The sequence below is a fragment of the Bacillus rossius genome, chromosome 18 (genome assembly GCF_032445375.1).
Source record: "Bacillus rossius redtenbacheri isolate Brsri chromosome 18, Brsri_v3, whole genome shotgun sequence".
Lineage (NCBI taxonomy): Eukaryota > Metazoa > Arthropoda > Insecta > Phasmatodea > Bacillidae > Bacillus > Bacillus rossius.
Window position 1 is genome coordinate 4,616,731 of NC_086345.1, and position 13,172 is coordinate 4,629,902.

A 13,172-nucleotide genomic window follows, 5' to 3' on the forward strand; every position below is an offset into this window, starting at 1 on the left:
GTACCAATGGATGGAGACCTACACTTAAACTATTTGATGGAACTTCATGATAAACTGATCAGAGGCGAAATTGATTTGAAGGAAGTAACTTCATCAACTGTTCTCTTGAAATTGTCTTCGCTTATAGAAAAAAGGAGACATCTTCTTAAATCGCAGAGTCGCACTTCAAGACTTTGGATATTGTATTTGAACATGGTAGGCATAGTAAAGACATTTATTTGGGCAGAGCGAACAGGGAATTTTGAAATGCACCTACAGGCAGTAGAACATATGGTTCCCTTTTTTGCTAGTTTTGGCCATAATAACTATGCGAAATGTGCACGCATATACCTACAACAAATGAGAAAACTGAAAGAAACAAATCAAGAAGTATTCAAAATGCTGAATAAATGGTCACTTTACTGTAAGGAGTCACGAAAGGAAATGGGCCGGTGTCTGGACCGATATGTGTATTGAAACAACACTAATGCGCTGTAGTTAAAGTCGTTCAGGCATAACTCACGGTGGAGGTATGACAGAAAGTCAACGTGCAACATGGGTTATGAGCCATTCAAGATGTAGTGAAATAGCATATGCTATGAGTTTGCTTACAGGCATTTCTCGTATTAGCAGTGAGCAACATACAGAAATATCTGATGCCAGGATGGTGAGGGATTTCCAAGATATTAAGACAATCATGGAATTTTTGAAATTACACAATCCATTTAATAATTGTTATTCTTCTGATTTACGGAATATTGTCAGTGGTATTACAGATAGTGAGTACAAAGTGACTGCAGAAAATGCTGATATTATTGGAAGAAACATTCAAGACAAACTTACTGGAAAGTGTTTCAAAAATGTGACCATGTTAAAATCCGAACAAGCCGTGACTATGAAAGTATTGAAGAAGGGTATTATCATTGCTGGCAAAACCCAGCATATTAATAGTCATCTTCTGACTCAAAGGATGCTCGTTTGCCTCTCCTTAGATAATACCTCAAACGATGCAAGGGAATACTTCAGTTATGAGCTGTCTACTGTACCACCATCATTATTTGATCCAAGTACACAGTTAATGAGAAAAACTGACAAATCATCATTAGCAAGAGCACTTGATAGTATTGCTATACATCAATCGAAACATTCTCAGACAAATGAACGTACATACTTTGTCCTTGATGGTGGGGCGTTGCTTCACAAATTAGCATGGTCTAAAAGTGGCACTTTTGGTGATGTGATAAGACAGTATGAATCATACGTTGCCACGCAGTATGGAAAAGCAACTATAGTTTTTGATGGTTATCTTACACCAAGTACTAAAGATATGGAGCACAAATCAAGAGTGAAGCAGTCAGCTGTTGACGTTATATTTGATGAAAATTTACCTGTAATTATCAAAAAAGAAACCTTTCTTTCCAACAAGGAAAATAAACAACGATTTATCAATTTGCTTGGACAGTATTTTCAAGATAAAGGACATTCTGTAAATTATGCAGATGCAGATGCAGACACGTTAATTGTCAAAACAGCTTTAAATATTGCTGAAGAACGGCACACCACTGTAGTAGGTAGCAGATGATACCGATATCTTAGTCTTGCTACTATACCATTCCAGTAAAAACATTTCAATGCAGTCTGCCACACACAATGATCATGCACGTAATATTCAAGGCATGCAGAAATCAATTGGCAAAGACGGTTGCAAGATTATACTTTTTGCTCATGCATTAACAGGGTGCGACACTACTAGTGCGCTCTTTGGTAAAAGTAAAACTTTTGTGTTTCAACATATTTGCAAGTTGGATACATTATGCAATTGGGGTTCTGTATTTGGCTCTCAAAAAAATGTGAGTAGGGATGAATTGGTAGACATTGGTTGCAAAATTATTGTATCACTGTATGGTGGAAATTTTAACTCATGCACCTTGAATACGCTTCGTTATGACCATTACATAAAGAAAATAGCTTCTTCAAAGAAGGAATTCGATATGTCCCGTTTACCTCCAACCGAAAATGCAGCAAAATACCATCTGCTACGAGTGAATTTGCAATGCATTGTTTGGAAAACGCTAGACGCGACAGCAGCAGATACTTCTTTATGGGGATGGCAGAAGGTAAATGAAGAATTTCAGCCAATTATGACATGTATTAGTCCTGCCCCAAATAGTCTGTTAAATATGATACATTGTTCCTGTCAAGTTACAATTGATGAACCATGTTATAATATGAGATTTACGTGCCGCAAATATGGACTCTCATGTACATCACTATGCAAAAAATGTTGCAGGAAAGATTGCAGAAACACAGCAGGAAAAGATGATGAAAGTGAATATCACAAACTGGATATTTATTAATATATGTTAAGATGAAAGGTTAATATTTTTTAAATATTTTGTTTCCTTAAACCGAAGAACACTTGGATTTAGTATCTATGTTATTGAAACATTGACTAGTTTGTTATAATGAAGTAATATGTGCTTAATTTGTTTTAACCAGATATTAATTTACATTTTTAATATTTTGTTCTTTGGTGTATTTTATACAAAAGTTATTACTAAAATTTTAGTGGAAAATTTTATTTAAATAGCTTAAGAACACTTAGACATGACATATCATTGAAACAGCACCTACTTTGTTACTATGAAGTAATTCTTGAATAATTTTTTTTGCAGTCACATATGAATGTATATTTTTAACATGTTGTTATTTGGTCTGTTTTTAATCAGAAAATATTAAAAAAGTCTTTGTGGTAAAGAGTTTCACGTTCAGGTGTTTTTTTCTCTATTTCTACTCTACTATAAGAGTAAGGCTTCGAACAGAGAAGCAGAATTTTCGTCGTTTGATGTACCAACGTGGAAAATTAAGAGGTGAACCTGATATTTAACATACATGGTGGAACGTCTGTATGTCAGTTTACGACAAATTAATATCGTTAGTTTAAATGCAATTGTTTATTTTAATGGTGCCTGGTATTATTTACGCCTTTTAGGTTATATTACATAAACACGGCTTCACTTAGAAAAAACTAACTGTTCATGCTAATATTAAATATTTGTGTCTTTTAAAAAATGGATATTATAATTTAGTTCACATATATTTTTAAAATATTTTAAATAAATTTTCTTTTGCTTTTTTATATTTTCAATGGTTAATTAATATTGAATTAATTGGTTGAAAACTTTTTACCTACCTATTTTGTCATGTACATAATATGCTTTAAATATTAAAGAGTAAATATTAAATAATGGACCAAATTATTTTGTTATATTCCTAGGCACAAAATATTTCAATATAATATGCTAAGAAAAAGAGTGTGATATTTTTTATTGCATACGGTTTCAAAACTACATGCAATAAGATTGGACTAATTAGAAACGAGCGTCTTTTTAACATCGAAATAAGCAGGAAACAGAAACGTGAAGAAACAGTGGAATGGGGTAGCAAATAAACGCAATGAAGAGATCAAAGTTAAGTGGCTCGGGAAAACTCCAACAGCTGATGGTCACGTCCACTAATGTTGTTAAAAAATAATATGTATCATTAGATCTCGCATATTTAATACTAGTTATCATTTATTGACTCAGGCCACATTAAGTGGAGACGTTTTGCCGGAAAATATAAATGCCTTGCTCTCTGCTTAAAGCCAGACCTCATTCTTCGTGTAAAGAGAACGCATTTTCATGTCACTTTTTAGGACTGAGCACGATGTACACGCATGTTTTTCTGTAAAGCCAGTAAAAATAAAGTTTTGTAGTAAATTTTTTCGCATTAGAAATTCTACGTGAATTCTGATAATCGTGAAAACTGGCCTGCTTTCACAATTATAAATTTATTTGTTGCCTGATTACATCACGGTCCCTTAAGAGAAATATTTTTTTTTTCAAAGATAATTTTCGTACGGATTAACTTTTCTTGTACTATATTGGGAAAAGTTATTGTTAAGAATCATGCAATTAAAAATATATATAAAATTTGTGTTTGTGAAAAGTGAGCAAACAAATGAAAACAGACCAAAAATGAGACTGGTTTACAAGATTCAGTTCCAATAAAATAGACTGATCCATTTACTGTACATTCTAAAACTTGATTTATTACTGTTCTGTGGATTTCAGGAACAGGTATATGAGACAGCCAACCCAGCTCGCTTTTGTCCTTGTATTACAAGTCTGAGAGTGTTGTGGATATAATTTCTTCTTATATTCACATAAACAAATAATTGTGCCTTTCATTTTTTTTCGGAATTAGATGTCCACATTATTTCTTGCGATTATACATGGTTATTTTCCAGTTATTTTCATCTCACTGCAGTTGGTCATACATAAAGAATGCTGTAGTAATTCACCGTTGATTATAATTATGAAATTAATAATTTTTTTATGAAATTACAAAATATTTTACAGTCTTAAATAATATATTTTCCTCTAAGTAATGAGCCAGGCCAAAAATCATGATTCATTTTTATTTAATTGATATCTGCACATGTTAATGAGAAAGCATTTTTAAATTTCAACTTTTTATGTCATGTGGTATGTATTTCCCAAGTCTAGAAACAAAGGGGAAAAAAATTGAACGAGTGAACCAAAATACCGAGTAAATAATAAAAGGTAGTAATCAAAAATACTTGCTGGATTTTAACAAATGGCAAACAGCTTGTGTCATACATTTTTCAACGAAATATTTAAAAAAACTGCATATGCAATACTTTGATAGCGAAACATTTACAGGAATTGTTCTTAAAAGGAACCAATGAGTAGAGACCAGAAAATTCGCGGATTCATTTCACGATTGGCCAGGAACCAAAATACGTTTGTCTTCTTGCTGCTTCAGTGATTGGGCCACAGATTATCTGAAGGAGTCTGAGCCTATTTGAAAAAAAATCTTCAACAAAAGCAGTATCGAATCTGAAGCATCCTAGTTAACAGCTGTCACGAGTGTGTGCACATTTGAAATTATCGTAAATTTACTGACTTTTCAACGAATAATCCAACTCAAATAAACGAAGGTATCTTCGTAATTTCAAATAACTGAATATTCTTAGAAACTACGCCCTTTTTCGACTAACGAGTTATATGTTTCGTTTTAAACAAAGGTAAACTCACACTTTAATAATCTTATCAAATTAGTGTATTGTCATCGGTCCTCGATAAATCTACAAAGTTTGAATGAAATCTGGCCTTTTAAAGTGGGTCAAAATCGCACCCAAAGGAAAACATACAAACATAATGGTGAAGCTAATATAAAGCGTGTAAAAAAAAGTGACATACAGTTTTTGAAGTGAAAACTTCTTTAGCCGCGTTGAGCTATTTTTGGTTGGGGCAAAACTGATGGGTTCGCGTCACCGACCTGCTAGTGACAGTGTTGCGCCAGACTGGCGACGCGCAGCGGCCTGTGTACATGTATAAACACTAATACATTGTATATACTCGACTGTATCATGTGGCGTGTTGGACTCTTTTTTACATGCTTTATATAAGCTTCACCTGTATGTTTGTCTGTCCGTCTGTAACTCTGTCTGTCCGTCTGTAACTCTTTCGACTAAGAGTGAGTGACTCATCACAGTAAAATGTCCCACCCATTTCATTACGTTCGTTAGCCGAGCGGTCTAAGGCGCGCGACTTCTGTGACGTCAGCTTTCGGATTCAAAGATCGTGGGTTCTACTCCCGACCACGCCGAAAAAAAAAACGTTTTTTTTTCCCCCGGTAAATTCTAATATTATATCCATACATCTAACTGCAAATGATTCGTAGAGACTTTACCATTTCTTTGTGACGTTGCAACTCCAAATAGTTATCTCAGATGGTAATAGGTAGTGTCGGTAACTCATTTCCCTATGATAATTATACATAAATATAGTTTAAAAAACTAAAAAAACATGCTTTTAAAGAATATCAAACTAAAAAGTTAAAAATAAATATAGTTTAAAAAACTAAAAAACATGCTTTTAAAGAATATCAAACTAAAAAGTTAAAAATAAATATAGTTTAAAAAACTAAAGAAACATGCTTTTAAAGATTATCAAACTAAAAAGTAAAAAATAATTTTAAAATTAAATTTATGACAATAGTATATAAGCAATACTAGTATAAATGAGAAAAAAACATGGGGCGCTTAATATTCAAAAAATATGGCACAAAGCGCCTCAAGCTTTTTTCTCATTTATACTAGTATTGCTTATATACTATTGTCATAAATTTAATTTTAAAATTATGTTTTACTTTTTAGTTTGATAATCTTTAAAAGCATGTTTCTTTAGTTTTTTAAACTATATTTATTTCTAAGATGGGTAAAATCTTGTGAGTTCACATCACAGACATGCTGTGGTAGCAGTAAGTGAAGTTAATTTGACCATGTGAATACATGACCTAGGTCTGACATCACTGGTAAGTCATAGCTTGGTAATGAATTTTTACGTAATTTTGACATACCACTTACATCTGATGTGACTAAAAAAAATGATGTAAGGAGAAATGATATCATGCTGACATCGTGCTGATATTACACAAAAAATCATTTTCTTACGTTCCTTTGACGTAGAAATGATGCCATATAACACATTTAAAAACCAAGTTTTAAGTTTTCACTTCTGTTGACAGTCCCCACGACTGGCTTTTTTTTTTTTTTTTTTTTTTCAAAAATTTTTTTTTTGTAGATATACCAAGAATATTCTTTTGCAATTCGTGTTCAAAACAATTTTGACTCAGCGTCAGGAAATATACGAAGAGAGATGTAAGCAGCGTTGTTAGCAAGTCGAAGGTGTCACTTTGCCAAATGGCAGCTGATCCCGTTAGGGTGTAGTCCTGGTCATAGGCGTGCCCCCCCTAATGTAATCACTCAGGTCGGCATTTTCTCTAATGCGTTCGTTAATATTCGTATATTCCTGGCACTGTGACACTCAAACTGTTTTTCAGTGTTGCAGCGTGCTAATTAAAAATATTTTTAAACATTATATCGTTCTGGAAATACAGCCGCCTTAGTTTATTTAAAACACGAGGTCCCTTAAAATAGCCAAGAAAAAAAAATATTTTAAGAGGTTTGTTAAAGTTCTGTTGTCTGAATTGCTGTGTTTGCATTCACTTAAAAGAAGTTCATTTCAAGGTAGATCTGGACCAAGCTATTGGAAAATTCGAAGGGAAAAAAATGTGTAAGTACCCCTTTAAACATTGTCTATGGGAAAAAACAACATATTTTCATGATTGTTAAAATTATACGGATATAAATATTAACTAGTAAACATATCTCGTTGATACTGCACAAAAATATAAACAAAGCATAGAGTGAATTTATTTAGGCTATTTAACATTCTAAATTCAGCTTCTGATTTTAAAATTTAGCAGCCCCCCCCTCCTAATGGAAATGTCTGGGCACGCCTATGGTCCTGGTTAGGAGGAAAGACGGATCTTTTCACATGCCTGACACTGTCGCCGGTGTCCAACATGGGTTCCGAGAACCGGGAAATATATACCTATTCGCCATTTCCATTCGCGGCATGACCGTGCAGGTAGCTGCGGCTCGGCGGGACAGCAGCATGTGGTGGGGTCGTCCCCCTCCAGACAAGGCTCCGGGGGACCTCGCCCCTGGCCGCTGGAGTCACACATATCCGCTCCGGGGGCCCGCTCCAAGGTCAGCTCCAAGGACCCGGCCACGCCCGTGTGTCCGGCGTCGCCGCCCGCCGTATAAATACCCGCGTCTGTCGGCCGGAGAGACACACTCGCTCTCTCGTCACTCTCTCCCTGCAGATAGCCGCTCAGCAGCAACACAGACCACAACCATGTACAAGCTGGTGAGTGTCCGCCCGCCGCCGTCTCCTGAAGATGGCCCGCCGCGACTCCGGCCGAAACTGCCTGCGGATATTAACCTCTTCGTACCTGACCTGGAAAAAGGGGGGGGGGGGTTGTCTGTAAAGTCGGTTTTACGGGCGATAATTTCACGTGATAACGTCATAAGAAAACATTCATGAAAAAAATTGCATACATTTTTTTTTTAAATTGTCAAAGATTATTTACAGTTTTTTGCAAATTTAGTTTACATAATTTGTTTAACGAACAATTAGTTTTTAAAAAAAAACGCTTTAACCTGTTTGAAATTATAGAAGATTTTCTGGCAACGGTGTTTTGCCGGTTCTTGCACGCTCGGGTCAGGCGGAACGTGTCAATGAGTCGTGATTTTTCGTGCTTGCAGCCGGCGTTCATCGATTTATAAGACGTTATCACGTGAAAAAATTCTCAAGCAAAGACTTTACGGGGGAAAAAATGCGTTTTTTATCTACTAAAATACTTACTTGAATAAAATAAATATGATAAATGTTTAAACTTTTCCGAAACAAAAAGTTTCACAGAGAATTTTATTGAAACTGCTGAACTTCAATCAATGGATTCCTGCACTTTTATTTTTCTTGTGTAACTGAATATCAGAGTTTCATGAGGTTATTTCACTAATTTAACAGTTAGTTCTACATTTCAATCTCAGGTTGGTTGTAAAGTCTACTGGTTTACCAGAACGTAACCATCAGTTTGGCAGAATATAAAATACAGTAACCTTTTACTGATGAGAATAAGGGACTCGGGTTTTTAGAGCAAAATATTTTAAACTCTGGCTGGAGATATAAGTGTGTACGTTCGTTAAAAATCTTTAAATTTCTCCGAACTAGTGACTCAATTGTCAGGGTTTCTTGCTTGTGAACCAGAAGTCGGGGATTTTGATTTCTGGCCGTACATAAGATTCTTTTACCCGTGCAAACCTTCTCTCTCGGGTTCCGATACGAGGTTCTGTGTTGATCCTCCACGTCCATTACGGTCGAGGCAATAGCTCCCCAGTCTCGCCCATGAAGGTAACGAGTAAGCGAGTGGAAGTGTGCAACATATTCCAAGTTAATAATTTAAGTCTATTCGAGAAGTAAACTTTTCGAACTGGATTGAAAATAATCATTTTATAGCTATAAATGAAAAATAACGCTAATTCATTAATAATGTTTTCCTAAATTTTTTTACAATAGTATTTTCATTGTAGCGTATTTACGATTCTTTTCCGAGAGTTCCACTTAATTTATTTACAAACTTCTAGCACTAGCATTTATAAAGTCTATGTTTGTTTTGCTAAAATTTCTAACGGAGTGACATAAACTTTAGAGCAGACACATACTCTATAGACGTATTCCTCAAGGAGTTACGTCTAGGCGATGTATAACATTCGAACCAGCTGGAATTCAAATCAGCTTCCAGTCCTAAAGAGAAAAAAAACATAATCTCTTCTTCCTGACTGAATATACGCTTAAAAATACATTAGAAATAATATTTTTTTTCTTCTGAAAAACTAGATTTTTGAAATTTTTAAGTAAGGTTTTTATTTCTGCGGTGGTTTTTACAAACTTTATTTTAATATTAACATTTTTATTTTTTAATGAAATGTTGAATTAATTTACATTGCAGTTAATTTGTCATTAATTCAGCACTTAAAAATAATTAGTAAATATTCATTTGTGACATGTATACACACCCCATCCGCAGGTATATAGAAAATAGGATAGAAGTAGGTACTTCCACACACAAGCTAGTTCTCTACGTCTTGTTCGGTATTTAACGAAAGCTGGAGCCGTCTAACACCGCTCTGCTCCGCAGGTGGTGTTGTCCGCTCTGTTCGCCGCCGCCGCCGCCAGGCCCAGCGTGGGCCACGGCGCCGCCGGCCTGGCCTACGCCGCCCACGGCCTGGCCTACGCCGCCCCCGCCCTGGCCTACGCCGCCCCCATCACCGGCACGGCCATCACCAAGAACGTGCACTACGCCGCCACGCCCGTGGTCACCGGCTACTCGTCCACCGTGGTGAAGCCCAACCTGGGCGCCCTGGCCACTCCCGCCGAGATCGTCTCCAAGCAGGCGGTGAGTCGACGAGTCATCCATGCTCGAGTCGTTAGTCTCGAATCGATACATATTTTTCTTAGTCTGAAATCGAATAATCGATTTCTTAGTTTGAAATCGTTTAATCGATTTATCAGTCTGGGATCGATCCGCCGATTTCTTTGTCTGGAATCGATGCACCGATTACTCAGTCTGGATTTGATTAATCGAATTATTAGCACGGAATTCGATGGATCCTCTTTTTTTTTAGTCTGGAATCGATGCGTCGATTCATTTACCTTGATTCGATACATTTTTTTTCTTAGTCTGAATTCGATGCGTCGATTCCCGAGGGCCAACGGGGGATCCGAGGCAATTTACTGGCCTCGTGCCCTGAACTTTGTAGTTAGTTGTTGGTAAGAACCGTTTTACTGCATGCTTCATAATTTATGCGTTAGTTTTTTCTGTCAGTAATCGATGCATCGAGTTTTGTATGTTATAACTAAGGAGAAAAAAACCAGTTAACGTGGCAACTAGAAAATTTTTAGTTATGTCAATACAAACCCAAATAATTAGTTCTTTGTATCTACAACTAAATAATATATCGGCTTAACATTTTGCTTTCAATAGTAAGTGGTTTTATTGTGAGTACCACATTATTTCTTTGTACCTCTAAAATATTAGGTAAACAGGAACAAGAACGAAAAGTCAAACCCAGAACATTTGATAGGCCAATGAATTTTGCTTCTGAATCAAAAAAACCAAAACTCAAAACTAGAGTGTCTTATAGGTATTTTATGTTAAAGGCGTTCCAAAAGTTTTAAAATCTCCACACCTCACGTAATCATTCGATATCGAGTCCCACATTCTTCAGGCAATCATGAGCAACATTATTATATGTTTTTTACCATAATTGTTACCCAATTTTATAGAATAATCATTTAAATTTTAATACTCATCAATAGTAGGAGTATTCATGATTGCGTAACAAACATTTGTTGTCACATTATCCAATAATTTGGTGAAACATAGAGATCTTAATTTTTTTTAAAAATGTCCTATAACTAGAGACCCGGAAATTTCGCGGATTCTTCTGGCCTCAGGATTGAATTCAAAGTTATAGGTGTGCTCGACCCATGTTTATTTTCTCATTGGTTGATTTCTTAGCGAGAACATTTTTATCCTTGTTATTTGGCACTACCTGATTCGCTTACTTCTCTCCTAGCTGGGCGTCAAAGGCTCACGGTCGTATACGGGCGTGTCCAAACAACTGCGTGCCAATCATGAACACAGAGCGAGAGTGTGAAGGTTTGCATTCTAGCTTGCGACTAAATGAATCCGCGAAATTTCCGGGTCTCTACCTATAACCCAAAAACTACGAACATTTTATTTTTAATTTTGATTATTTTATTCAGAACCGGGAATAATTTGGCTTATCAACATTCTAGTTTAGTTGTGGGACAGCCTCGCCTAGTGAAGTACGCTAGCACGAGGAGCAGGTGTGTGTGACCGCTGTGTGGTGTCGCCAGGTCGTCGCCCCCGCGCGCTCCGTCGCCACCATCACGCCCCAGGTGACGCAGGTCGAGCCCGAGGTCACCGTGCAGAAGGTGGCAGTCGACGTGCCGGTGCCGACCCCCGTCGTCAGCGAGGTCGAGGTCCGCGCCCCCGCCGTCTCCTACGCCGCCCCCGCCGTCTCCTACGCCGCCCCCGCTATCTCCTACGGCGCCCACGCCATCTCCTACGGCGCCCCTGCCGTGCACCTGAAGACCCTGGCCGCCGCCCCCGCTATCTCCTACGGCGCCCACGCCATCTCCTACGGCGCCCCCACCCTCTCCTACGCCGCCCCCGCCGTCTCTTACGGCGCCCCCGCCGTGCACGTCAAGACCCTGGCGGCGGAGACCGTCTGGTAGAGAGACGCCTCCGACCAAGTGGACCTCGCAATAATTTAAACTCGAAGAAAATTTAAAAAAAAAGAAACCGTCTTTCGCTTCCGCGACGCCGTGTGTATCATGCGGCGTCGCATGCGACTACTCATCCTGTTATATATATAAAGTATCCTGCGGCGAAAATAAATGTTTATTTCCTAATCAAAGATTTGTCTTTATCATGTACCTACCTACCTTCTTTCTAGTGAACCTCTCCTCTGACCTGACACCTCTTTACTGCTAATAACAGCAGTTTATAGGAGACCACGTTCATTCGCATGCTATTTGGGATAAAAGTACATAGTGTACACACAAATAAAATCTTCACAGTTTCTCATAAATTTTGTAAATTTAATAGAAAATGTTGTTTAATGGACGATTTTATGGCATGAGCTCTATTGTATTCATAATTCATTCTAAGTATAAAAAAAGTTCATAAAATTTAATTTCTAAATAGATAAATAAAAGTAAAACCAATATACAATTTCTAAACTTACTATTTTCTTAAGAAAAAATATTTAACTTGTAAAATATTAAAGTTTTTAATTTAATAATAGGTTTGAATAATTTTATGAATCAACAAAACTGATACATTTCTTGCAAAATTGTTTTACTTATGTAAAACATAATTACTTTATTATATATGAAAAAAAAATTAAAAATATACATACCTAAATAAATTTGTTCAACTAATTAGTACTCTTGAATTAAATTACTATAGTTATTTAATAAATGCTTTATCGAATTATTTTAGTAAAATTATAATAAAACTAAATAACTCTACAGAGCAAGATTCTCTCTGTTAATTTTGCAGGAAGATAATTCAATATATTTTTGGATTAATGTATGTGGAATATAAGCATGTAAGCCCTTTCTAAACGTATATAAATAAGCGACGGTGGGAAAGTAAATGCATATCATACAAAATTTGTAATATATTTGGTTATAACTTGGGTCATTAACATTCATATAAAAAGAAATCAATAAATATAGTATCTGTTGCTTTTACCTGTCAACAATTTTTAATTGACAAAGAAATTGTATGCACATGCATAAAAATTTAAATATTATGGTCCTCTCTATTTTGAGTTTTAGAAAAAAAATATCAGAACACTGTAACTATCTTGGAACAAATTGAACCTCAGTTACAATTGAGAAGATTTAAAAGAGAGTAATTTTTTTTTAGTAATAGTAAGTTTTCCAACAATTTACATACGCATGTGGCTGGCAAAAAGGAACAAATATTTAATTTCTACTTCCAAATGAGAAAATATTTAATAGCCACAGGAACATAACATTGTAACTGGAATTACGGATTTTGGCAGAACAAAAACTTTGGACTTAGACTTCTCTTAAATTATTCCAAATTCTTTGAAAAAATTTGATTGAGGAACGATATTACTGTCCAAAAAAAACGAACTTCTAGGAAATAAT

The 13,172-nt window shown here is 36.1% G+C and overlaps 1 protein-coding gene across 1 annotated transcript; it reads left to right on the plus strand.

Annotated features, from left to right (window-relative positions):
* Positions 1–7,706: 7,706 nt before the first annotated feature.
* Positions 7,707–11,900, plus strand: LOC134541165 (cuticle protein 16.5-like). The gene is made up of 3 exons (XM_063384394.1): positions 7,707–7,763; positions 9,598–9,855; positions 11,343–11,900. The coding sequence occupies exons 1-3, from the start codon at positions 7,752–7,754 to the stop codon at positions 11,721–11,723; spliced, it is 651 nt and encodes a 216-aa protein (XP_063240464.1). The 5' UTR covers positions 7,707–7,751; the 3' UTR covers positions 11,724–11,900.
* The last annotated feature ends 1,272 nt before the right edge of the window (positions 11,901–13,172 follow it).

Bases quoted from the DNA above. Each gene is read 5' to 3' on its own strand.
- LOC134541165 (XM_063384394.1), top strand. The intron at 9,856-11,342 runs GTGAGTCGACGA...TGGTGTCGCCAG, and splicing joins AGATCGTCTCCAAGCAGGCG to GTCGTCGCCCCCGCGCGCTC.